Below are 26548 nucleotides of genomic sequence, written 5' to 3'. Positions count from 1 at the left end.
CGTGCACTGAGATCTTCGGGCAGAGGTTTACTGTGCATTCCTAACACAAAAATGAAAGCAAAAGGGGACAGGGTGTTCACAGTGAGGGGTCCGACACTCTGGAACCTTCTGCCCAAGGAGATCAGGTCTGCTGAGTCAGTGAGCTCTTTTAAATCCCTTCTTAAAACATACTTTTATCGCAGAGCCTTCCAGGATTTTATCTGAATTTTATTTGACTTTATTTTCTTTTAACCGTCTTAAGAAATATATTTTAAAATAATTGTATTCCTTTAGAGTTCTTTTAGGGGAGTTTTATGTCTTTTAAAATATGTTTTATTTCTTTATCTTGACTTGGGTGTTTTTATGATCTGCCTGTTTTATTTTGCTGCCCATGTAAAGCACTTTGTAACTTGGTTTTTGAAAAGTGCTCTACAAACAAAATTATTATTATTATTATTATTATTATTATTATTATTATTATTATTATTATTATTATTATTATTATTATTATTATTATTATTATTATTATAGCGAGATGGCTTTTTACTAACACTTATCAGTTTAGAGTAGTAAGTGTTTGATATATTGACATATTTTATTTTATTTTATTTAATCGGACAGCTTTAGAGGGGCAGGACTGTTGACTTTGTACCTGGGGCGCCTGCTCTACCCAGTGAGCCAAACTGGCACCTCTCCTGGTTTCATTTTTGAACTAAGAAATTATTTGAAAAAACCCTATAAGCAAGAAGATTTCTTTTTATAGTTATGACTGGTGGCTGGTGCTAGCTCAAGGTTATCTTGCTGTTATAAATCACAACATGTATGCACATGGTTTCTTGATAGAAGACAACAAAAAAGACCTCAGTCTGTTTTGCAGCTTTTTTCTCATTGACACTTCTCTCAGTCAAGTCACCTAATTATTATGTAATAGAAGCCATATGTAACCCACAAATAGCCCAAGCTAAGTAGTGGCTGTGGGGTTGACAGGAAGCTGTGTGTGGAGAAACTACCTTGCTGGTTGTATGAGAACAGCCTTTGCAGTGATTTCTCACATTTTTATGCATTAGAAGCCACTCAGACTTTTTCTGTCATCTCCACCACCACTTGCATTCAAATGTTCCTAACACTTTTATTATTTCCTTGTGCCATGTAGGAATACATAGCCAAGAAGTTCTCAATCATGCAGTCTCAGATTGGGTACGAGATCCTGGCTGAGGACACGATCACTGCTCTGCTGCACAACAACCGTAAATTGCTGGAGAAACACATCACAGCCAGAGAGATCGAGACCTTCGTCAGCTTGCTGAGGCGCAACAGAGAGCCCAGGTCAGACTGGGACACCTAGTGTAGTGCATGTCTGTATATGATAATGGAGTGGTGGAGTGGGTTGTCTCTCATTTAGATGGTTATGGTCTTTATTCCATCTCCTGGAGTGCCAGACACTGAACCCTAAATTGCTCCCAGTGACATAGTCACGTGTGTGTTAATTTATTTAATTGGGATTAGCTTATATTGATGGTCCCCATCTATAGCATTGTCTGCCATCAGTGTATGAATGTGGTGTGACTGGAATGTGCAGAGCAGTGTAAAAGCGCTTTGAGTGGTTGGGAAGACTAGAAAAGCTTTATGTACAAGTCAATTCAAAGGGTGCATTCCCTGTCAAAGTAAAATACAGAATACCCTGTAAGAGCCAGAAAAGGCTACAAAGTAGTATGTTGACACTGACTGTCCAAAGTCTGAATGCAAAAAAAACGTCCCTGTGTTGAAGTATTTCATGTGCAAAGACTTTGTGAGTTTAAATTATAATGAAATGTGGTGATTCATGCATGGTCTACTTTTTCCAGATTCCTGGACTATCTCTCTGATCTCTGTGTGTCCAACAAGACTGCCATTCCTGTCACACAGGAGCTTATCTGTAAATTTATGCTGAACCCCACCAACGCAGATATCCTCATCCAGACTAAGTGAGTCACACCCTGTAGATCTATATTTAAACATCCAAGCAAAGCCTGTCATTTTTCAGCCATTCATTTTGAACATGTCTAAGCTTGCATATACGGAGCCCTCTCTACATGTCTCCTCCAGTGTGATAGAGATACGTCCTGCAGCAGTCTGGTGTCAGAATTGAATGTGTGCAGTTTTTCTGGTAACTGCTTTATGTCATCCTCTTCCTCAGATTCATCCCTAACACTGAGACCACCCTGGAGTCCTCTCTGCTGCAGGAGGAGGTGGAGGAGGAGGAGGTTTGGCTCTACTGGATTGACAGCCACAAGGAGCCTCATGGCAAATCCATTCGGCACCTGGCCCAGGATGCTAAGGGCAACCACAAGATGGATGTAGACATTATCACTTACTACAGGTGATGGTTGTGATGTTGCCTTTAGTTACACCCACACCATATTTCTCCGGATGTTTTGGTACAGGTATTCCCCTCCAAATACCAATTCTGATACCTGGACTTGTGTCTTTGTAGAACTGGTACTGCCAAAACTGAAGTAAATATTGTTGTTTTATAATGGCTTAATACTACTAACCTCTATGTATGTGAATATGAGATCAAACGGGAACAGCAGACATTTTGCTAGCACCTCTCTGTTGTTGTTGTTGCTAGTGTCCCATGGTATTTTACCTGAAATCATTATCTCTTTGCTGTTCTTATACAGTCTTTAGCATTCATAATAGACATTAATGTGTTGTGGGCTACCTATCTTTGAATTCAGGGGTCATGGCCACTGTGATGAGAAATATCGCCCATGCTTATAGGGCCCAAAACGGCACCCCTGAAACTTAATACACTTCTGATTCCCAAATCTGGTCCTGAGCCTACAGATGCTGCATATCCAAGCATAATCTGCAAATAGAGTTTTTTTCCTTTGACATGTTAACAAAACATGGTATTGGATCAGTGCATTTTCTGGCATCCATTACTGCCTTTAAAGATATATCCAATTGGGGGCAGCGCTATAGGAAAACGTTCAGTTCTTTCCCCAGTTCAAAACTGTAGCTAAAACAAGAAACTAGAGAAAGCTCATCCCCTCTTCTTTTCACGTGTAATCTCTACAACAGGAGTGCCTTTACAGTTGTTTTTCTTACTGTGACCATCCCGTCCTCTGTAGGTACCAGCTCAACTTGTTCGCCAAAATGTGTCTGGACCGTCAGTACCTCGCCATCAACCAGATTTCCTGTCAGCTTCCTGTGGATCTGATCCTGCGCTGCATGTTTGACGACTGCCTGCCCTATAACCTCAGAGCGTCCTTCTGCCGCCTCATGCTGCACATGCATGTGGACCGGGACCCTCAGGAGGCAGTGGTGCCCGTTCGCTATGCCCGCCTCTGGACCGAGATCCCCTCCAAGATCACCATCCATGAGTGAGCATCCATCTATGTCATTTTGTGTGTTATGTTCAGGTGTATTTTTCTGGTCACCACATGCAAAATAGTGATTGTGATTTTCTGCAGGTTTGAGTACGAATCCACGGACACCTCAAGAGACGAGATGAAGAGGAAATTTGCTGAGACCATGCAGTTTGTGGAAGAATACCTTAAAGATGTGGTCAACCAGCCTTATCCTTTTGGGGACAAAGACAAGAATGAACTCACACTGGAGGTGAAAAAAACTCAAGATGGAGGACTAATTAAAAAGAAAAAAAATCTCACACAACTCATCATGTTCTCTTGTTACTTCTATCCCCTAGGTGGTGAATCTGGCTCGGAACCTGGTGTACTTTGGTTTCTACAGTTTTAGTGAGCTACTGCGTCTCACACGCACTCTGCTGGCCATCCTGGATATTGTCCAGCACCCACTCACCTTCATGAACAAGCTCAACAAGAGTCCTGAGGCTGGTCAGTGCTGTTACAGAGTACACAGGCAGTAGATTATTTCGCTGGTCAGTTACCTTTTGTGCAGCGGTAAAAAACTGCCAGAAGAATGTTTCAAGCTAATGAGTAAACGTATCTTTTATGTCTGCAGTTTAAGGGACTAACACAACTAAAGTGGTAGATGCCAGTTGCATAATTTGGGGGGTAAAAAAATGGCTACAAAAAACCCCAACATGATTCAGTTTGAAATGTTGACCCAATACTTTGACTCATCACAGTGTAGGAAGGATAATAAACCAGCATCAATAGTGCCCTTTTTTTCAAGACAGTGGTACTGCTGAATTTAGCAGTTGATACATTTTTTACATGGTGATTCGAGTTTATGCATGAATGTGAGAACTAAAATTAAACTGCAAAAGTAGCAGGTGGCAAAATTCTTCAGTAATTATCTGGATTTGTTGATTTTGTAGACTTTTCAGTTTTGGGGACCAAATGAAGTGTCCCAGATCTCTTTGGAACCAAGTTATGAAGTTACAGAAATAGAGATGTCACCATGAGATTACAAAAGACTTGATGGATCACAGGAAGAAATGTCAGGTCTCCCGCTGTTATGATTTAGGATAAGTAACTGGTGTGACACACTCTGTTTGGGGGATTAAGTGGTAAATGCAAATAAATTTTACAGGCCTATGTGGACCTTACTGTAGATGTATTTCTGCTGGAAAGCATTCTGCTACATCCGTTTGATTTTGTTTAAGCTTTTAAGATACTCCATTTCAATCTTTCAAAGGCTTGAACTAGCACACTTTATCACAACTGTGGCATGACACACAAAAGCACAGTGCTAAATGTGTGAGGTTAAATGTCCCCCCTAGGCAACAATGTCCTTCGTACGATCCACGGTGTTGGGGAAATGATGACTCAGATGGTGATGAGTCGTGGTGTCCCTCACAGCCTCCCTGACACGCCGCCCTCCCTGCGCTATGGGAAAGGACACTTCTTGCCAGATAATGAGGACGTCATGGTGATGGACACCAAGCTGAAGATCATTGAAATCCTGCAGGTTAGCGCCCCCTGCTAGATAAATCTGCAATGTATTCTTCAGAAATGTGGCAGTATGCAACGATTTGATTCTGTTACTATATGCTTTTATCTTTGCTAGTTTATCTTGAGTGTGAGGCTGGATTATAGGATCACATACTTGCTGTCCATCTACAAGAAAGAGTTTGGGGAGAAGAGCATCGCTGAGAGCTCTGCCTCTTTGTCTGACATGCTCCCATTCATACGTGAGATTTTATTCTCCTTCTAAAAAGTCTTCATTTGTTCAACCCTGTACACTACCATGCTTAATGACCTGGTGTCTACTTTAATTTGTTTCCAGCTTCTGAACCTGACATTGATGAGATTGCAACAAACGCAGAGAGCATGTTTGCGGGGAGGTAGGTCAAACAGAGACATGAAATAAAGATGAAAGCAGCTTTCTTTTGAATGACCTGGCTCCTTTGTCTCTTTGGGAGATTTACATCTACTTAAAAGCTTCTGTCCAAGCTTTATTGTGGATGTTCATGCCTATGTTTGCTTTCAGTTCAGAGTTAAGTGCGGTGGAGCTGGACGACGAGGGTGGACGGACTTTTTTGAGGGTTCTGATCCATCTCATCATGCAAGATTACCCCCCACTTGTGTCTGGCTCGCTGCAGCTCATCTTCAAGCACTTCAGCCAGAGAGCCGAGGTGCTGCAGGCCTTCAAACAGGTAGACACACAGCAGTGACGCTTTTGCATTTGATACTGGGTGTGCTTACAGAGTGTGTCATTAAGCACTTCCTGAGTTAAGTGAGTTTTGTCAGTTTGGATTAGGAGGGTCCTCCAAACAGAACAACTGTTTTAAACAGCTTCGTCTGCTGGAATCTAAAGCTGCACACAGTCACATTGTTACAACACAATGACTTTCCACTTAATTATAGCACCACTTGGCCAAAAATGTGCTTTCACTCACATTTTTTCTCTTTGTGACGATCTGTCTGGTTTATTTCTCATCGACTGTATGTGTCTCTGCATGTTTTCCAGGTCCAGCTGCTGGTGTCGGAGCAGGATGTAGAGAACTACAAACAGATCAAAACAGACCTGGACCAGCTGCGTCTGACTGTGGAGAAGTCAGAGTTGTGGGTGGAGAAGAGTGGAGTGTACAGCGGGGAGGACCTCGGAGTTAGACAGGGCAAAGAGCAGAACATCGAGGTGGTGTACCATCACTTCATGGTATCCAGCATTTAGGAGCAAAAAAAATCATGTTTCAGTGTGTAGTGTCACATTTATTTCTCCACAGAATAAGTTATATATCCCAAACATCCTATCAGTGATTCAGCTACACTGTAAACAGCTTTGTTTGCGTTTACTGCTCACTGGAGCTGATAGAAGGATGTTTTGTTATCTCTTTAGGAATAATGATATGTGGGACAGGAACTGGCTGTAAATACGTTTACATCGGTTAAGCCGGTAACAGTCGTATGCATTTTTATATTATTATTACAATAATGCAATAAGAGTGCTGATAAAGATCAGTACAGGGAATTTTTTCCATTACGCTATGAAAAATGCTGCTAATTAGGGACTGGATGTGAAGGTCTTTGCACGCCAAATAGAGATCAGTTATAGGGCACATGGAAGAATTGTTGAGCTGTCCAGCATATGAGCGTACTATTTGATTTAGTAATGAAATGAAACTTGACATGAAGTTACCTAATGCTTGTTTTTTCTCTACGCTTGTGTCTTCCCAGGAGGTTGTCCTGAGCCCTGTGCAGGATGGAGATATAAAACCCCAAATAGACAGCAACAAAGCAAACAATTACAACATCGTCAAAGAAGTGAGCTTCCAGTGTATATTTCTTTTCCTTTTTTCTATTTTTGTTTTACGGTGTGTCAATAATTCCATGTTTGTGTCTGATATTCAGATCCTGCTGCGGCTCAGTAAGCTGTGTTACCCCAGTAAGAAGAGTCGAGTGCAGCAGCAGAGGCTGCTGAAGAACATGGGGGCTCACACTGTGGTGCTGGACTTGCTACAGATCCCCTATGAGCAGGTGACTCACTGAGAAACTTGCACCAAGTTGTTGTTATGTCCCCTTTAATAACTCTTTATTGAATATGTTTTTTTTTTCTCTTTTTTCATTACAGAGTGATGAGAAGATGAATGAGATCATGACCCTGGCACACACATTTCTGCAGAATTTCTGCAGAGGAAACCCTCAGAATCAAGTTCTTCTGCATAAAAACCTGAACCTCTTCCTCACTCCAGGGGTAAATTCATGAAACCTTCCTGTGCACCCTGCCTCTATTAGAGCAGGGCATGTTGAAGCATCAGAAAAGTTGCCTATAATGAAATATAAAAGTTCCTACAGAACAGAAGCCTTACCTCAGGAAGCAGATATTGCGTTCTTGTTTTATAATCAGTTGTCTTTGTTAATTTCTACCTGTTATAAAATCATGAATGCACACTTTCTTTTTCACAACTTTATACATTTTCTTCTCCTAAAAGACTGCCTCCTGTTTTTACCAGCTGCTGGAAGCAGAGACAATGCGCCACATCTTCATGAACAACTACCAGCTGTGCAATGAGATCAGCGACCGAGTTGTCCATCATTTTGTCCACTGCATTGAGACACACGGAAGACACGTACTGTACCTCAAGTTCCTGCAAACCATTGTTAAGGCTGATGGGAAGTATGTGAAGAAATGTCAGGACAAAGTAATGACGGAGGTGAGAAATACATCTGATTCACACCTCTTCAGTACACGTGAATATAACCTTAAAGGAAGATCAACCACTGATCACCTGAAAGATGTGACATATTCTGATTACTATTTTGACACCTCATCAGCGCTGTCTTCGTTGGGAATATAACTGAGAAAATGTATTTCTTTTCTAATTTAGCACCTGATGCAAACCCTGCATTCACCTCATGTAACTTTTCACTTTTGATTTCCAGTTAGTAAACGGAGGCGAGGATGTGCTGGTGTTCTACAACGACCGCTCCTCGTTCCCAGTGCTGCTGCAGATGATGGGCTCTGAGCGAGAGCGGACAGACGAAGACGGAGCTCTGGCCTACCACAACACGCTGGTGGAGCTGCTGGCAGCCTGCACGGAGGGCAAGAACGTCTACACTGAGCTTAAATGCAACTCTCTGCTCCCCCTGGATGACATCGTCAAAGTTGTTACTGATGTCCACTGTATACCAGAGGTAAAGGCTGGATGACTCAGTCGAAAAATGAACAAATGCTGGAGATCTGTAGTGTAGATAAACTATAATTGTCTTGTCAAAAGTTTAGAACATTTCTGTATAAACCAGCCGTCTTATCTTTGGTGTCTTTCCCCCCTCAGGTGAAGACTGCTTATGTAAACTTTGTGAATCATTGCTACGTGGACACAGAGGTAGAAATGAAGGAGATCTACACCTCCAACCATATCTGGAAGCTCTTTGACAACTTCCTGGTGGACATGTCCAGTGTAAGGCTCTGTCAGATTTATAGGTCAAACTTGTCTGACTGATTCTTTTCTAATGAGGCTCTGTATGTGTCAGGATACACTGAGGCTGAATCGTGCAGAGAAAATGGTGATTTGCAGAGAAACCTGCAAAAAATGTGATCCGAGGTTGAGTTTGTCCAGTCATTTTCCTCTCTTTTATGTTTGTATTTCAGGTGTGCAACACTACCACAGACCGTAACCATGCAGATCTGGCCCTTGAGAAGTATGTGACGGAGACGGTGATGGCTATTGTCAAAGGTTTCTTCAGTTCGCCTTTCTCCGTCAACCACTCCAACCTGCAGGTATAGTATTTCACCTTCAACGGGCAGGTGCAATGTGCTCACACAGGGAAGCTCACACTTGGCACATCCAAATCCTTTGCCAACTTTTAGCTACTACACAGTAAAATATTTATGAGCAGACAACCTCCCTCAGTGCACCTTCACCTGGGACCTGTTTCTATTGTTTTATTGCAGAAATGTGAAGCCAGAGCAGCAGCAATTGTTTTATGCTTAAGTTTGTACAGTACCTCCTATCATGTCATAGAAGTGTTCCCATCAGTGTCTTTTTTACACTTATGCCTTTAAAAAGCAAATCCCCTACACTCTCCCTCCTTGTCACAGACAAATCAGTCTGTCTTCATCAAGCTGCTCCAGTCCTCCTTCAGGATCTACAACTGCACGTGGATCACCTCAGCTCAGAAGGCTAATATTGAGAGCTGTATCAAAACACTGGCTGACGTTGGTGAGTGTACTCCGATAATAATAATAATAATAATAATAAAAAACTTTATTTATATAGCATTTTGCTAAACAGAGTTACAAAGTGATTCACAGAAAGTAAACAATAATAATAATACATATAAAAAAAGATAATAATTAAATAGAAGAAAAAATATATATATACATATACATATGTGCACACATACACATATATATACATATATACATACACACATGCATACACATGCACATGTACACATACATACATACGTACGTACGTACATGCATACATACATATATAATTACGTACATACATACGTACATACACACACACACACATACATACATACATACACACATACGTACATATGTACGTGTATAAAAATAAATTTAATTATTCAATTTAATAATAATAAATAAAAATGAATAAAGGAACTCCAAAGTACGAGAACACATAACAATACGTCCAGAGCATATCAACATGTCTAATGGCAATTTATTGTTCAGGGTATGATGTCAGCGTGATGAATGAAATAAATTCATGGAGAGACAAATGATTGTCTTTTGACAAGTTTTATTATCAGCACTCTTTGCAAAGAGGGAGAAAAAAAGTGAACTTCACTCAGTGGATGTCAGATATCTTCTGCCCCCACAAATGTGAATTCAAACAATATATAGAAAATAATCAAATAGGTGTGGTACATTGACAGGAAGCTTCTTCCAAAAAAGGTAACATCCTTTGGTCTAACAAAGATCATTGATGGGTAGAGTGCAGAATCTGTGAAAACAAAAGCCTTCTGTACATGACCTTGGACAAATGCACGTGCAACAGTTCCTATCAGTTTCTTACAGAAACACAGAGAAACAGAAAGCAACAGTTTATTAATTTACCACCAGAATACGTCAACAACGAAAGAGGGAGTGTATGGGAATACAGGAGATCTTACTTCTTATCAAGCAAAAAGCCTACTATGCAGACCTTGGAGATTTGCACCTGGAACTGTTTATACAATAATTTTCTACCACACGTTACAAAGTTATGAAGGCCTTTTGGAAAAAAAAAAAAAGGTTTAAGAAGTGATTTAAAATTAAAAACAGAAGTAGCACGCCTTATTTCAGCTGGTAAGTCATTCCATAGTTTAGGAGCCCTGACTGAAAAAGCCTGAAAGCCCTTGGACTTTAAACGGGCACTAGGAACAACCAATAAGCCCAGGTAGGCTGATTTGAGAGGGCAGACAGGCTTTTACTGAGTGAGAAGGTCTGTGATGTACTGGGAAGCCTGATTGTGTAGAGCTTTGTAAGTCAGTGGTAGTATTTTGAAATCAATTTGGAATTTAATATGAAGCCAGTGTAAGGAAGCCAGAATTGGAGTTATGTGATCTGATTTTTGTGAACCAGTGATGTCAAACCTTAAAGTTTAAACATGGATGGAGACGGACACATCAGAATATATTGAAAGTATTTCAATTTAAATGTGAATTATGATTATGTTTAGTTGATAGTGCTAATTTTGTGCAGGAAAACATTTGTTTTTCCCACATATTGATGTCACAGTAAAGGTATGAGCTACACTGTACTACTGACCACAGGAAAAGCACCACTGGATCAGAACAATTAGCTGTTTAATCTTCATACAGAACAACTAAACTCACATACACTTGTTCCTGCATGTTTTCTGTCAGCTAAGGCACGGGCCATAGCCATCCCAGTGGATCTGGACAGCCAGGTCAACACTTTGTCTCTCAAGGTCCACAGCAACATGGTGCAGAGAGCTGCCAAGGACTGGAGAATCTCTGCACGTACACGGCCCAGGAAGGAGCCCCTGGGCGGCCCAGACTACAAGAACATCATTGAGAAGCTGCAGGTGCACATTTTGTGACAGTCTGAAGCTGTGCTAGCAGCTCTGGGAGTACACGAAGCTCCAGCAGTGCTTTGAGTTTAATGCAAATGCTGGCATGCAACTATGCTGGCAGATTTTACATGTTATGAGCACTAAAGTTGATAGCAATGTTTTTATTTTCAAGTCAAAGTGATGGACAGATTAGAGATCATATCTGATGATAGAGTTGGATTAAAGGTTATGAGTAAGGTAATATATTTTGTAAAGATATTCATTCTAACAGTGGCATGGACCCTTGCAGTAATCTTTGTTGAATCTGTCTAATATGTGTCGACACAGTTCACATTAAAAAAAACTATCATCCTCATAGTGGTGCAGAACCTGATCACTAACAGATGTTAAAATATTTCAGTCTGAACCAAAGACATCAGCAGATAAACTGAGTTTGTCATCTCTTTAGCTGTGCTGCTAACATATAGCTAAAAGGCAAAGATCATTAACAACCATTCCCAAGTTTAAAACCTTCTTTTTGTTTCTGCGTTTCTTATCGACAGGGTGTCGTGTCCCTCCTGGAAGAACAGTTCAGCCCGAAGGTTCAGGGAGAGTTTTCTGTGCTGGTGGATGTTCTCCACAGCCCCGAGCTGCTGTTTCCAGAGGCTGCTCGCTTACGCTGTGAGAGCGGAGCCTTTATGTCCAAGTATGTTGCTGTCCATGAACTGCTAAAGAATACATTTAAAGGTCCATACACAAACACAATGTGACCTCCAGACTGTCAGAACTTAGCTTTTACAGGGAAGTCCAGCAACACTTCTATTATAGAATAAGATGTGTATGAATTTCTGAAATTGCTGATTTCTGTTATTTTTTGTTTATACTTTCTGTGCATGCTCACTTAAAAAAAACAACTACTTAGTCAAGAAAGTAACGTTTGCAGACAGGAAACTAAAACTAAGAAACCAAATATAGAGAAGACTTATTTAAAACGAGTAAAGTAACAACATTACAAAGAGCAACATCTAGCATATGTTTAGTATGTTAGGAAAAAATAATTTAGTGTTTCTTTCATATTACATCAAGCCTCCCCCAAAAGCAGAGAAGGAGATTTCTCCTGTAGTGGTCAATAAAACGTTTCTTCAATTTGACTTTTAAGCTACTGACTCACAGCATTTGCCGGATATGTAAATAACACAGCACTTCTCTCGTCATCCTGCCAGACTGATCAAACACACCAAGAAGCTAATGGACAAAGAGGAGAAGCTGTGTATCAAGATCCTGCAGACTCTGCGAGAGATGCTGGACAAGAAGAATTGCTTCGAGGAGTATGTGAGTACTCAACTCTGTATGAGGAGTACGTTGCTTAAACACGGTGTACACTTAATTTTCCCGTTATCCTACGAGATAATTGTTAACTTTTATTTGACTCTCACTTCACATTAAAAGCACATCAATAAGCTTAATTTTGGGTGAGGATTTAGCCCTCTGTCTTCTGATATCAGCAGTGCTTTCCTGCTATCAGCTATGCTGTTCAGCCCTTGTTTTCTCCTAGGTCTATCGGCCCAGAGCCCAGACTCCCCTTCATCAGTATGCTGTAGGCCTTTCTATGTTACATAAGGTAGGGAGGGAGGCACTTGAGGACACACTCACACTGAGAGGGAGAATAGGAGGGAGGAAGTGAGGAAAAGGAGGAGGAGGAAGAGGAGGGGGGGGGGGGGGGCAAGCACCGAACAAACAAATCAATACTGCAGTGTGTGTGTGTGTGTGTGTGTGTGTGTAGGGGGAAAATGCTGGAAAGTGAACGACAGGAGTTGGTATAGGAGACCTAAGGAGGAGGCTTCAGGTTTGTGTGTTTGTGTGCACTGAGGAGGTGCAGGATAAGGGCAAAAGTACAAAAAGAGTCAAGTCTATAATCATGCTGGAAAGGTTTAGGAGAATTTGTTCCAGCTTCATGGTGAGCTGAGGTGATGCTGAGGAGACACAAAAAGAAATACACCACTGAAAACTCTCTTAGTGGAGATATGAAGACTCCTAAATCATGAGACGTTAGCTTTTCATGGATTCAGTGTATTCCACTAAACTTTGTCCTGAAGTAAAGTAAGGGGAAGTTGATATTGGAGTCCTCTTATCATGCAGGATTTTATGTGGAAATGCAAATTTATGGCTGACAGTGCTGTTCTAACAGCTGTTTTTGTTGCACCAAAACATCACTTTTTAAAGCAAGATCATATTTATATACGTGCCCTTGCACCCTCTCTCATCGAAATTGCATTAGTGAAACTGTCAAGTCCAGATGTCTTAATATAGTCCATGTCAGCAAGTGTCACTCGCAGCTGCTTGAAGAGTCAGAGTTTTGTTTTCCCGTATTTGTTTGTGCCTGGCGTCAGTCAGTCGAGCAGTTTTGAGGAAAGCAAATTATTCAACAGTTGTGTGGAACGAGATCGGACGAATTCAAAGTGGTATAAAAAAACAGCCAATTTTTTTCTTTAGAAAAAGCGGCTCAGTGCATTTGAGAAGCCAGACAGTGCGGTAATGATATGTGAAATGTCAGTTTGTGTAGGTGTGCGTGAGTGTGCTCAAGCATGTATTTGTGGCCTCTCTTTGTCATATCCCTGTAGCCCTGAGCGTGGAGCTGCAGCCTCGCCTCACAGGAGAGAGTGGAAGAGAGAGAGAGAGGGAGAGAGAGAGAGGATGAGAAAAAGGGAGAGAGAGGGAGAACAGTTGATGGAAATAATGAGTGAGAGAGAGGCAGACAGACAAAACACAGAAGGAGAGAGAGAGACGGAGTGACAGCATAGGCAGCAGAGGTTGGTAGCTCCCCTGGGGTGCAATGAGTGGGTGGAGGAGAGTGAGAGAAAGGGATGGAGGGAGAGTGATCGAGGGAGGGAGGGAGGGAGGGAGGGAGGGAGGGAGGGAGGGAGGGAGGGAGGCAGGCAGGGAGGGAGGCAGCCATGTGAGGAGCCATGTGAGTGGAAGAGAAAAAAAAAGTGGGCAGCGGCTGCAGGGTGAGGGATTGGAGAGAAGCAGAGTCTGCTCAGTCCATGAGGAGACAGGGCAGGGGGGTGCGCTTACGTAACAGCCTGCAGTGGCTGAGCCAGCGTCACGTGGACCATCACGTTCTGCTTCCCTCCCTCCCTCCCTCCCTCCCTCCCTCCCTCCCTCCCTCCCTCCCTCCCTCCCTCCTTACTCTCACTTTCTGTCCACTCGCCGCCTCTCTCTTCCTTCTCTGCCCCCTCCGTGCTTTGTCTCAGTCTATCGCATTCTGTCTGCCCGCCTGCATTATTTTGCCCCCCTCCCCCCCTCTTGAGTCCCACCCTGGCCAGGCTCTGTGCTTGCCCGGGTCATGCCAGGAGCTTTGTCCAGGCACTGATTCACAGTGTGGAGACGTGTTAGAACTCACTGTTGCACTTCACTTGTCCGTAAGAACAAACAGATATAAAGTTTGTGACCCCAAAGCAAGGTTTTGTGTTTGGAGTAGACTTGAAAAGTTTCATACTGACTGATAATTTCTCAAAAATATGACATGGAAAAAAATATATGCTTGAATTGCCAAGTATAGTCTCAAATTTGACATGTTAATCATTGAAGGGATATGACCACTATAAACTTCCTGAGTAGTCCTGTGGAAAACCAAGTCAGTAGTGTGTGTCTGTTTGTCAGTGCCGTCCAACTACCCAGTCTGTGATACTCATCTGTGTGCTCCTGAAGATGTAAATCTTCAGAAGTGGGTTACAAATACTCAGTTTCATTAAAAGGAAAGGCGAAGTGCCTTCTCAAGTCATTTGGGAGCTGTAGTTTTCCACGAGTATTACTCAAACAGGAATGAATAATGCATTTGTTGGGGACTACTTTAAAATGTTGACTATTAGACTTTGAGGTACTACGGAGCATTACTAGTCGCAAGACAATATTAGATTCAACATAATTATACCATAACTAAGATACATTCAATACAAATTGCACAGTCCTTAGTTTAATCCTGTGACATGCAACATTTCTTTTCCTGCCTCTTCGTCAGACATGTCCACAAAAATATTTTAAACTCCAAAAAGTGTAACCAGAGCATTTCCTTACAATGCGTCACCATTTGACCTCACTGACTCAAATAAGAAATATCATTATAATCTAGAGACAGTTCCTAGTTGAGCACAACAATGAAGGTCAACAGCACAGATGGATATGTTGGATCAGGCTTTGGAAACAGACAGAACTTAAAAGCAGGATTAAGTCGTTCTTGGTTTTATTCTCTATAATGCATCAGTTGATGAGATGAAAAGTATCACTACACTTATCCTTTTACACAACAAGTTGCTTTTAAACGTTAGCTTATTTTAGCTGTTACTAGATGTTTGCTGTGAGCACATGCATGCATATGTACGAAACGTGGTGTCATGTGTGCATGCAAGTGTGTCCTCTTGTTTACAGAGGATTGAAAAAGCCCGTTATGTAATGTAAACCACGCTCACACTCTCTTTCACACTCATCCCTGTCATTCACACACTGCCTGTCTGTCTGTCTGTCTGTCAGTCTGTCAGTCTGTCTCTTTCTTTTTCTATGTCCCTTCCCTCTCTCCCTTTCTTTTCTTTCTTTCTTGTGAGCCAAGTTTCACACCACCTGCCCAAGGCAAAGCAGATTTACAGATTACCACTCTCTCCATGCTAAGCCCATCACACAGACGCATGTAGACGGAGACGCACACAGACACACACACACACACAGACACTAATACACACGCACATGCAGTCCCAGGCGTGCAATGCCATGCTGGCTGTCCCAGTGTGAGCTCATCCTGCTGGGTCTCCCTGTTTGTCAATCTCTTCAGGGGAGTAGAGGAACATGGTCCAGGGAGCGGGTCAGACAGACAGGCAGAAAGCAGGGTGAGATTTCAGTTTGACCTTTGGATGGATTCTAGCTGAGGCAGCGTGATGAGTCAACTCACAAAAGTTTAAGCTTAAAGAAATATAGAACCAATATTTTTCCCTTGAATGCATTTTGTCTGATGCCAGTCAACATGTGGAAACCTGTCTGTCCTGTTTGTTTGTTACTGCCTGAATTTGTGCTTTCCTGCACACTGTACTTCCCACGATCCATCAGTCAGGTGTCTACTAGTTGAATATTATGTTTTGGTTTCCATGACAATGTTGTTTGTCTGTCTGGTCTGGCTGTGTCTGTATACAGGAAGTCTGTGTGCCCTGTGCAGAAGACCAGGAACTCCCTGGCCTCTTGTATAGACATTCTGTTAAGTACTCATAAGGCCTTACCTTCATGCCTCTTAGAACCACTATGAATGATATAATTGTCACCATGAACAATGATTTGACACAGTTCACAGTGTGTTATTTGGATCTGATTGCATATGAGTTGGCTCACTTGTGCTCAGCGAGGCACATGACCAGTGATAGGTTAAATTACGTATGAGTGCTTGTGGACCCTCTGATTGATTCTTGCTGTCAGTTTGTCTCATGGTTATAGCTTGAGGAAATGATGATAAAAAACAACTAAGAGTAACATTCATAGTCTGTCTGTAGAGAAAAAAAAAAAGCTCATTTTGTGAGATCTTTGTAGATAATGTCGGAAGGGGTCATCTTCGAGGTTGGAGTTTGAAGAGCTGTAACACCCTTGTAGCATTATCCCCATTTAAGCTAACGTTTATTACCGTCATAAGTTCTTCTGTTTGAGACAGACTGGCCAGATAACTTCATGAAGTGGACAAAGACAGCAATAAACAAGAAATATAGACTGTGGTTATTTAGTTTTTAGTGCCCAGTAAATTAACTTAAAGCTGCCATGCTAAGGCATTTATAAAAATAGTCATCACATAAAAAGCTTTGACTCTGGATTCAGATTAATTGAATGGCATGGCCTTAATAGTTGCTGCTTTTGTCAAAATGTACCAAAACAGAAAAATTAGTTCTCAACAAGCAACTGCAGTCCTGCTAGCTCTGGCAGGTTGTATGTGTCGTGAGCTCAGGCTATGGTTAGCATGCTAACATAACCTCAATGACAAGGCAATCATGCTAATTTATAGCAGGTGGGGGATTTCCAGCAGTCACCATTTGATGATAAGCCCTTGACGGAACTACAGCTGCGGCTGATGGGATTGTTGTTTCTCTTTGCAGTAATTTGGAATTTGGGCCTGGTTGTGCTGCTGCATATAAGCTCAGAGATGACTGACTTTACAACTCATCCATTGAGGGACATTATTGTGCATATAAAACATAATACTAGCCCATTAAATGGTAGTTGAGATAGGTTCAGATTGCCATTGACAAACATGACCAAAATCTTGAGCAGAACTTTATGTGTTGCAGAGTTGTTTGTAATGGGTTCCTTCCTTGCTGTATACAAGCTCAGCTACAAATCCTGCTGATGACATGAAAATGCCTTGCTTGCACCTTGCCAGCTAACTTATCTTTAACTTAATAATCTTCCAAACAACCAAAATCTTCACTAAACCTAGTTAGAGAGTCACATGTAACACTTTCACAGTGAACCCGCCTGCTAACAGTTGGCCTTTTTCTGAGCGCTTGTTTACACGGCTGTCTTGTATTTTTCTTCGACCAGTCTCACCAATTGCGCTCACATGGCGGCTTAATTTGTTTTGGTGATGTGCTTGTTTATTGGGTAAAAGCATTTAATGTGCTGTGCAGCTGCAGCATTTTGTAAATGGCAGAACGTGATGCTGTCTCAGCACACACATATTTTGGGGAGATGTTATCGGATATATGGATGGTAGACTTTTGGCTTTGTGCATATGACAGCACAGCTTCCTGTAAAGACCACAGGGCAGGACACACTTTTCTACATTAGAATAATATTGAAATAAGTAACCACAGAAATGTATTTGAAATGTTTGCCTGACTTAAATTATCAAAAAAATATCATTTCTAGAAATCCTGGGGTCACAAGTTGAAACCACCAGGACATGTTAAATTATAGTTTCTGAAAATTTCTTAACATGGAGCTTTTTCTTCCAAGAATGAAGAATCAAAAACTGCCTAAAAACTTTTGACATGAACTGCAGTAACTGTCTTCTCGGTCCTTATTTCACACCTATTGCCACTAACTTCCATGGTAATTTATTTGTTCATGCATAGTGCACCGTGACAAAATTAGCTTCCTAGGCACCTTTTTCCCTTCTCAACAAAAACAAAACACTTTTAGGTTGACATCACAGCCAACAGTGGCAGCTGAAGCCCTCACAGTGTTTTCTCACATCCCTTTTCCACTCTTTCACTTCATGTTACCAAAGTGTCTGGTCTGAGGGTAATGTGACCTTATCACCTAATATGACTTGATTTCCCCCATTGGTCCTCTTGTTAAAAAAAATCCTACGGAAGTGTGTAAAACTTCCACTTTCTACTTTGCAATGCAGAAAACAAAGCAGAGGATCTCAATCACTGATGGGAGGGAGCTGAAATCTTTATTGAATTAAATGCATCACATTATTTTGGACTGGTCACAAACAGACTGTGTTTTTCATTTGAGTCTAGTCTGCTAACACATTAACATGCAGACACTGTGTCTGAATAAAAAGAAACAACACAATACTAAAAGTAAGATGAATGATACTGGAAAAATAAAGACTACAAACAGTACATTGATTGAGTACATTGATTGAGTACATTGATTGATTGATTGATTGATTGATTGATTGATTGATTGATTGATTGATTGATTGATTGATTGATTGAGTACAAAGATCCAAACGAGATTGAAATTAGACATGAATCCAAAGGACAACAAAATAAAGAAACAAAGGTAGGAAATGAGACGCAGGTTGACTTTTACCTCAAGGTGACGTGAGCCGCACATTCTCAACATTAATGCTATACAGTGACATGGTCATTTATGATGTAATGGGAGTTTTCAATAAAATGGAATGTGGGGATGTTCCTTGCTCTGAGCCACATCTAAAACAAAGGGACCATACGTCAGGATTGTATTTGTACAGTTTATGTGGGTTCATATAGAACTGATGCAGGAAGTTGCATTTGTTCAGTCTACACCTTGAGTTTAAGGCAGAGTTAAAACTCTCTCTGCACAAACTTCCCCAAAGATCGAGTTGCTGATGTAACCCCCAAGACTTTCTCCAGGGTAGGTTCAGATCTGTCAAGGTCAGGTTTGAATACATTTGACAGAAGAGCTCCATGCACTTTAAAGGTACTTGTATATTTTTCCACAGGTGTCATGATGGGTAAGGTCCATAAGCTCTTTTAGACCTCATTAAAAATCTCTTATGCAGTTGGAGACATCTTATGAAATTTGTTGAGCAGTATTTATTTTAAGACTACCTAATGACAAAGGGTCACTATCAAACATCCGTGCCAAAAATCTAGATTAGACAGTAGAGTAAAAGTTTTGAGATTACACCCTCACATTTTTTGTGGGAAAACTCAACTGACTCTGTGTCACTGAGTTCTTGATCAGTATCCCCCGCTGTTTACAAAAGACACACACACCTAGAGTCCTTTCATGTTTTTGCTGTGGGAAGAAGACAATACAGAAAAGAAAACTGTTAGACCTCCTGATCTGAGCCATGTTTGGATAACTTTCCCCTCCTTTGTGGCCTCAGTATCCTCTGTAACTGACCTTGTCTGACCTGAGCAGCTCCAACACCCTCCCTCCCCCTGCCTGTTCTTGGCTCTGTCCGTCTCGGTTCACAGCTGGTGCTGCCCTCCGCTGCCTGTGTGAGTTTTCAGACCACCTAAAGAAGCAGAGAGCAGGCTGTGTCTTTGTCTTTTTCTCCATGCGTCTCTCTGGAGTCACTGCAAACAGAAGGGCTGTGAGGGTGGCTAGAAGGAGGGGAGAAAGGGGGGAAGAAAAAAAAGGGGAGGCGAGGATGCAGGAGGTTGAGAATCAGCAGCTCAGCCCCGGTTTGGACACCAGAGCCGCAGTGTGGCGTGCCGGTGCACATTTTAAAACCCCCACAACTGTCTGCTTCTCGCTGGGTTTTGTTTGTTCCTCCTCCTCTTCCTCCCCCCTCCTCCTAACTTCTGTCAGTTCTTCTACCTCTATTTCTATCTCGCTTTCTTTCTCGTGGCTCTTACATCACCTGACGGGAGTTTTTTCTCGTCAATGCAGCAGCGAGCAGATGAGTCAGGCTGGGCTGAATCTCCTCCACAGCCATCCTGCCTCCCCTCTCCTCTTCTCTCCCTCTCTGCAGACGTAGTCAGCAGGATGGAGGTGAACAAGTGCAAACCCTTCAACTCTCTTCTTTTTCAACTTGACCATCCCAGAGTGTTTATCTAACTGTTTGTTTAGAACAGTGAAAACACAACATGTTTGTTGTAGGAAAAAGGGAAATGTCAAGTAAAAAATGATCCAATCAGAGCATGTGTTTTAATTTGCTGCCTTACAAAGTGTAGTGCTAAGTTTGTACTTTCACCGATTGTATGTCTTTGTGGAAATGACAGAGGCTATCTCAAAGGATCCTCACCTTCAGTTCAAGAAGTGTGTGCATCTTTGTGTGTGTGTTTGTGTGAGACAGCCAGCCAGACAGCGCAGGCAGACAAGTGTCTGTACTGACTGCAGATGAGATGGAGTGTTTACTGACACAGGGAGCATCTGCCACACGTGCTCCTCCATGTCCTCACTCTTTGGTGCTCTTATTTTGATAGGATCTTCAGCTGGGCTGTACCTGGACAGCCTTTGAGGCGAGGCATGTCTGATCTCTCTCTGTCAACATATTGATCTATCTCTTTTTTTCTTTTTTTTTTTGAAGAGTGCAGATTGAAGTGCTGTTAAAAATATACCATCAGAAGTGACCAATACTTCTCTGTGAAAACTTTGGTCTTTTGCAGAGATATTTTTTTTGTCTGTTCTTCATTTTGCTTTAGCAATATGGGAATTGCACCAGTAATTTTATGTAAGCACCAGCAGCTAGGTAAACAACTCTTACAAAGGCAACTACACAAATGAGTCATAGAGAGCTGAATACAATTAGCAGTATGTGTCAGCTTTAAAAGAGGTGTGACAAACACAACAAGAGAACTTGCTCATGGACAAAGAGGCCAGAAATGTTAAATACATGTAATATAAGAAAAGGTTTAAAATGTATGACAAAGGTTAGACAATACCACACTGCCACAACAAGGAAAAATAAAGGCACACCTTCATTGATTAACAGAGAAACATACTGCTTCTTGAGAGCTGTATCTTCTGTAAAACTCGTATATCCTCAGATGTTTCTTACTTTGGCCTTTCCGTGTTAATTGCCATTTGACCTACTAACATGTAACTATAGTAACCATAGGTGGCTAGTATACAGTCCATTCAGCCTTCTGCTCCACCCCTCCATCCAACCTCCCTCTATCAATCAATCAATCCATCCATCCATCTATTCATGCACCTGTCCACTGCCAGGGTCATTTGAGTATTCAGGTTGCCATAGAAACCTATGCTGGCTTTCCTGAGTGTACATACCTTCTTTATATTCCATCCATCCATCCGTCCATCCCTCTGTTCGTCCCTCTATCAATATAATCGTCCATCCGTCCATCCGTCCATCCGTCCATCCATCCATCCATCCATCCATCCATCCATCCATCCATCCATCCATCCATCCCTCTATCAATATAATCGTACGTCGTCCATCCATCCATCCATCCATCCATCCATCCATCCATCCATCCATCCATCCATCCATCCATCCATCCCTCTATCAATATAATCGTACGTCGTCCATCCATCCATCCATCCATCCATCCATCCATCCATCCATCCCTCTATCAATATAACCATACGTCCATCAGTCTATCCATCCATCCATCCGTTCCCCCCTCTATCAATACAATCGTACGTCCATCCATCCATCCATCCATCCATCCATCCATCCATCCATCCATCCATCCATCCATCCATCCATCCATCCATCCATCCATCCATCCATCCATCCATCCATTCCTCCCTCTATCAATCAAACACCATGCCTCCCTCCATACATCAATCCATGTTTTTATCCATCCATCCATCCATCCGTTCCTCCCTCTATCAATATAATTGTACGCCCATCCAACCATCTATCCATCCATCCATCCGTCCATCCATCCATTCCTCCCTCTATCAATCAAACACCATGCCGCCTTCCATACATCAATCCATGTTTTTATCCATCTGTCCGTCCGTCCGTCCGTCCGTCCATCCGTGCAACCATCCATCCATCCATTCATCGCTTCCTCCTGTTACACAATAGACGGAGGTATAAATAGCACAATCCGAGTCCTCCACCTGTCAGTCACTCTAACACTTTGATTGCACAACACACAGTATGTAGATTATATCCATGAATCCTTTAATCGCTTCTGCTAGTCTGCGTCAAATGTCACAAGAGATGCTCAGAGATGTTTGTGAGAGAAGGATTGAAAATAAATACTGTCCTTCTAAATGTAGAGGCAGGAGCAGAGCAGTGTTGAGTAAGGCAACCTTTCATGCATATAGATAAAACATCTCTATTAAAAGTTAAAACATGCAGCCTGCTCTAATTGTTCTTGTATAGATGTCTATATCAGGGTTCCCACGTGTCCTGGAAAACCTGGAAACCAATTTTCCAGTGCTGGAAAACACCTGGAAAATGGGAGAAAAAGTAAAATGTCCTGGAAAATCACATATAGTCCTGGAAAATGATTCCAACATGGCTGCGTGCGACCTGACCCTATGAACAAAACACATCCCCATTCATTGAAAGTTGAGTTCACGCTGTGCTGGAAAAGACAGCGACACTGCACAACTTTTTTCACATCTTTTCTCCTTCACTTCATAATCATGAATTCACAGAAAACGGGGGTATATTGTTCATGTTTTATGGTACATTTGGCTCAATTACTGTACTCTAGCTCAGTTGTTCTCAAAGTGGGGTCCTGGGACCCCTGGGGGTCTGCGAACCATAGCGTGGAGGTCCGTGAAATAATTTGAATACATTTCTAATAAATCATATAATTGTGCTGTGTCATTACAAAACAGCATATACACCATTGTTATGATACCATTTGGTGTCTGAAGGGATATGTGAGTCTTGTTACTGTTAATTTTCTGAAAGCGTTTAAGATCACTTACTTGAAAAGTATAAATGCTGTCATGTTGAGTCCACAAGGAATGAAATGACCCTGTTTTAAAGTATGCAAGTGGAATTTCTTGATTCAAAATGAAGTGTTATCTGTTTATCACTATGGTACAGGTCTGAAGTATTTACATTGATACGTTTTACAATATAAATAGTTCCAAGGGCAACTAAGAGTGCAAATGGTAGTAAGCAAGTGCTTTAGTGATGGGAAGTTCGGCTCTTTTCAGAGAGCCGGCTCTTTTGACTCGGCCCCCAAAGAAGAGCCGACTCTTTCGACTCCCGAACGGCTCTTAATTTAGGATCTTTTGTAGCCGTATATTTTACCTTAATTTTGCAAAAACTAATGGTTTGTGTTAAAAACCCTTTTACGTACAGTGTTTTTATGAGAGGCCTTATAATTGCCCAATTGTGTGCATTTATTCTGTTACAAAATCATTATCACCCTGATCCTAGGGTTGTGATTAGGGTTAGGGTTGGAGTTAGGGTTAGGTTTGGGGTTACGGTTAGGGTTGTGATTAGGGTTAGGGTTGTGATTAGGGTTAGGGCTGGGATTAGGGTTGGGGTTAGGGTTGTGATTAGGGTTAGGATTAGGGTTGTGATTAGGGTTAGGGTTGGGGTTAGGGTTAGGGTTGGGATTAGGGTTAGGGTTGGGATTAGGGTTAGGGTTGTGATTAGGGTTAGGGTTAGGGTTAGAGTTGTGATTAGGGTTAGGGTTGTGATTAGGGTTAGGGTTGGGATTAGGGTTAGGGTTGTGATTAGGGTTGGGGTTAGGGTTCTGATTAGGGTTAGGGTTGTGATTAGGGTTAGGATTAGGGTTAGGGTTAGGGTTGTGATTAGGGTTAGGGCTGGGATTAGGGTTAGGGTTGTGATTAGGGTTGGGGTTAGGGTTGTGATTAGGGTTAGGGTTGTGATTAGGGTTAGGATTAGGGTTGTGATTAGGGTTAGGGTTGGGATTAGGGTTAGGGTTGTGATTAGGGTTAGGGTTGTGATTAGGGTTAGGGTTAGGATTAGGGTTAGAGTTGTGATTAGGGTTAGGGTTGTGATTAGGGTTAGGGTTGGGATTAGGGTTAGGGTTGTGATTAGGGTTGGGGTTAGGGTTCTGATTAGGGTTAGGGTTGTGATTAGGGTTGGGGTTAGGGTTGTGATGAGGGTTAGGGATGTGATTAGGGTTAGGGTTGTAATTAGGGTTGTGATTAGGGCTAGGGTTGGGGTTAGGGTTAGGGTTGTGATTAGGGTTGGGGTTAGGGTTGTGATTAGGGTTAGGGTTGTAATTAGTGTTGTGATTAGGGTTAGGGTTGGGGTTAGGGTTGTGATGAGGGTTAGGGTTGGGGTTAGCGTTGTGATTAGGGTTAGGGTTGGGGTTAGGATTAGGGTTGGGGTTAGGGTTGTGATTAGGGTTAGGGTTGTAATTAGGGTTGTGATTAGGGTTAGGGTTGGGGTTAGGGTTGTGATGAGGGTTAGGGATGTGATTAGGGTTAGGGTTGTAATTAGGGTTGTGATTAGGGCTAGGGTTGGGGTTAGGGTTGTGATTAGGGTTAGGGTTGGGGTTAGGGTTAGGGTTGTGATTAGGGTTAGGGTTGTGATTAGGGTTAGGGTTGTGGTTGGGGTTAGGGTTGTGATTAGGGTTAGATTTGTGATTAGGGTTAGGCTTGTGATTAGGGTTGGGGTTAGGGTTGTGATTAGGGTTAGGGCTGTGATTAGGTTGGGGTTAGGGTTGTGATTAGGGTTGTGATTAGGGTTGGGGTTAGGGTTAGGGTTGGGGTTAGGGTTGTGATTAGGGTTAGGGATGTGATTAGGGTTAGGGTTGTGATTAGGGTTAGGGCTAGGGTTAGGGCTGGGGTTAGGATTAGGGTTAGGGTTGTGATTAGGGTTAGGGTTGGGGTTAGGCTTGTGATTAGGGTTAGGGTTGTGATTAGGGTTAGGGTTGGGGTTAGGGTTGTGATTAGGGTTGGGGTTGTGGTTAAGGTTTTGATTAGGGTTAGGGTTGTGATTAGGGTTGGGGTTAGGGCTGTGATTAGGGTTAGAGTCAGGGTTGTGATTAGGGTTAGGGTTGGGGTTAGGGTTAGGGTTGTGATTAGGGTTAGGGTTGTGATTAGGGTTAGGGTTGGGGTGAGGGTTGTGATTAGGGTTAGGGTTGGGGTGAGGGTTGTGATTAGGGTTAGGGTTGTGATTAGGGTTAGGGTTGGGGTTAGGGTTAGGGTTGTGATTAGGGTTAGGGTTGTGATAAGGGTTAGGGTTGTGATTAGGGTTAGGGTTAGGGTTGTAAATAGGGTTAGGGTTAGGGTTGTGATTAGGGTTGGGGTTAGGGTTGTGATTAGGGTTAGGGTTGTGAGTAGGGTTAGGGTTGTGATTAGGGTTAGGGTTAGGGTTGTGATTAGGGTTGGGGTTAGGGTTGTGATTAGGGTTAGGGTTAGGGTTGTGATTAGGGTTAGGGTTAGGGTTGTGATTAGGGTTAGGGTTGTGGTTGGGGTTAGGGTTGCGATTAGGGTTAGGATTGTGATTAGGGTTAGGATTAGGGTTAGGATTAGGAATAGGGTTAGGGTTAGGGTTAGGGTTAGGGTTAGGATTATGATAGGGTTAGGGTTAGGATTAGGGTTTCGGTTAGGATTATGATTAGGGTATGGGTTAGGATTAGGGTTTCGGTTAGGATTATGATAGGGTTAGGGTTAGGGTTAGGGTTTCGGTTAGGATTATGATTAGGGTATGGGTTAGGATTAGGGTTTCGGTTAGGATTAGGAATAGGGTTAGGGTTAGGGTTAGGGTTAGGATTATGATAGGGTTAGGGTTAGGATTAGGGTTTCGGTTAGGATTATGATAGGGTTAGGGTTAGGGTTAGGTTTAGAACCAGAAATAAACTTAAGCATACAGAACCAAACTCATGCAAACAGAACCAGAATCAAACTCAACCAGAACCTAACAAGAACCGAACCAGAACCGAACCAATCCCAAACCAGAACCGAACCAGAACCCTACCAAAACTGAACCAGAACCAGAGCAAAACCGAACCAGAGCCGAACCAGACCCGAACCAGACCCGAACCAGACCCGAACCAGAACCGAACCAGAGCCGTACCAGAACCGAACCGGAACCGAACCAGAACCGAACCAGAACCGAACGATACTTGAACCAGAACCAAACCAGAACCAAACCAGAACCGAACCAGACCCGAACCAGAACCGAACCAGAACCGAACCGAATCAGAACTATATCAGAACCAAACCAAAACCGAACCAAAACCGAACCAGAACCGAACCAGAACCGAACGATACTTGAACCAGAACCAAACCAGAACCAAACCAGAACCGAACCAGACCCGAACCAGAACCGAACCAGAACCGAACCGAATCAGAACTATATCAGAACCAAACCAAAACCGAACCAAAACCGAACCAGAACCGAACCAGAACCGTACCAGAACCAAACCAGAACTATAACAGAACCGAACCAGACTTGAACCAGAATCGAACCAGAACAGAACCAGAACCATACCAGAACCGAACCAGACTTGAACCAGAATCGAACCAGAACAGAACCAGAACCATACCAGAACCGAACCAGACTTGAACCAGAATCGAACCAGAACAGAACCAGAACCAGAACCAAACTCAAGCAAACAGAAC

The 26548-nt window shown here is 42.3% G+C and overlaps 1 protein-coding gene across 4 annotated transcripts in view; it reads left to right on the top strand.

Annotated features, from left to right (window-relative positions):
* itpr2 (inositol 1,4,5-trisphosphate receptor, type 2) overlaps positions 1-26548 on the top strand; it is a 71684-nt gene that overhangs the window by 15292 nt on the left and 29844 nt on the right. Inside the window, exons 16-37 of one of the 4 annotated variants that reach the window (XM_034685284.1) lie at positions 1133-1305; positions 1824-1943; positions 2156-2338; positions 3096-3347; positions 3438-3585; positions 3674-3821; positions 4673-4860; positions 4960-5083; positions 5179-5236; positions 5383-5548; positions 5863-6030; positions 6570-6656; positions 6744-6869; positions 6964-7086; positions 7346-7546; positions 7776-8027; positions 8168-8293; positions 8485-8613; positions 8935-9055; positions 10716-10897; positions 11428-11570; positions 12088-12196. In XM_034685284.1, coding sequence (XP_034541175.1) covers positions 1133-1305; positions 1824-1943; positions 2156-2338; positions 3096-3347; positions 3438-3585; positions 3674-3821; positions 4673-4860; positions 4960-5083; positions 5179-5236; positions 5383-5548; positions 5863-6030; positions 6570-6656; positions 6744-6869; positions 6964-7086; positions 7346-7546; positions 7776-8027; positions 8168-8293; positions 8485-8613; positions 8935-9055; positions 10716-10897; positions 11428-11570; positions 12088-12196 — 3327 coding nt within the window. Of the gene's footprint in view, positions 1-1132; positions 1306-1823; positions 1944-2155; positions 2339-3095; positions 3348-3437; positions 3586-3673; positions 3822-4672; positions 4861-4959; positions 5084-5178; positions 5237-5382; positions 5549-5862; positions 6052-6569; positions 6657-6743; positions 6870-6963; positions 7087-7324; positions 7547-7775; positions 8028-8167; positions 8294-8484; positions 8614-8934; positions 9056-10715; positions 10898-11427; positions 11571-12087; positions 12197-26548 lie in introns of all 4 variants that reach the window. The other 3 variants (XM_034685282.1, XM_034685283.1, XM_034685281.1) reach the window with 3 other exon arrangements.

Source organism: Notolabrus celidotus, chromosome 6 (genome assembly GCF_009762535.1).
Source record: "Notolabrus celidotus isolate fNotCel1 chromosome 6, fNotCel1.pri, whole genome shotgun sequence".
Lineage (NCBI taxonomy): Eukaryota > Metazoa > Chordata > Actinopteri > Labriformes > Labridae > Notolabrus > Notolabrus celidotus.
The sequence above is the reverse complement of the archived record's forward strand: the minus strand, read 5'-3'. Positions and strand labels throughout refer to the sequence as shown.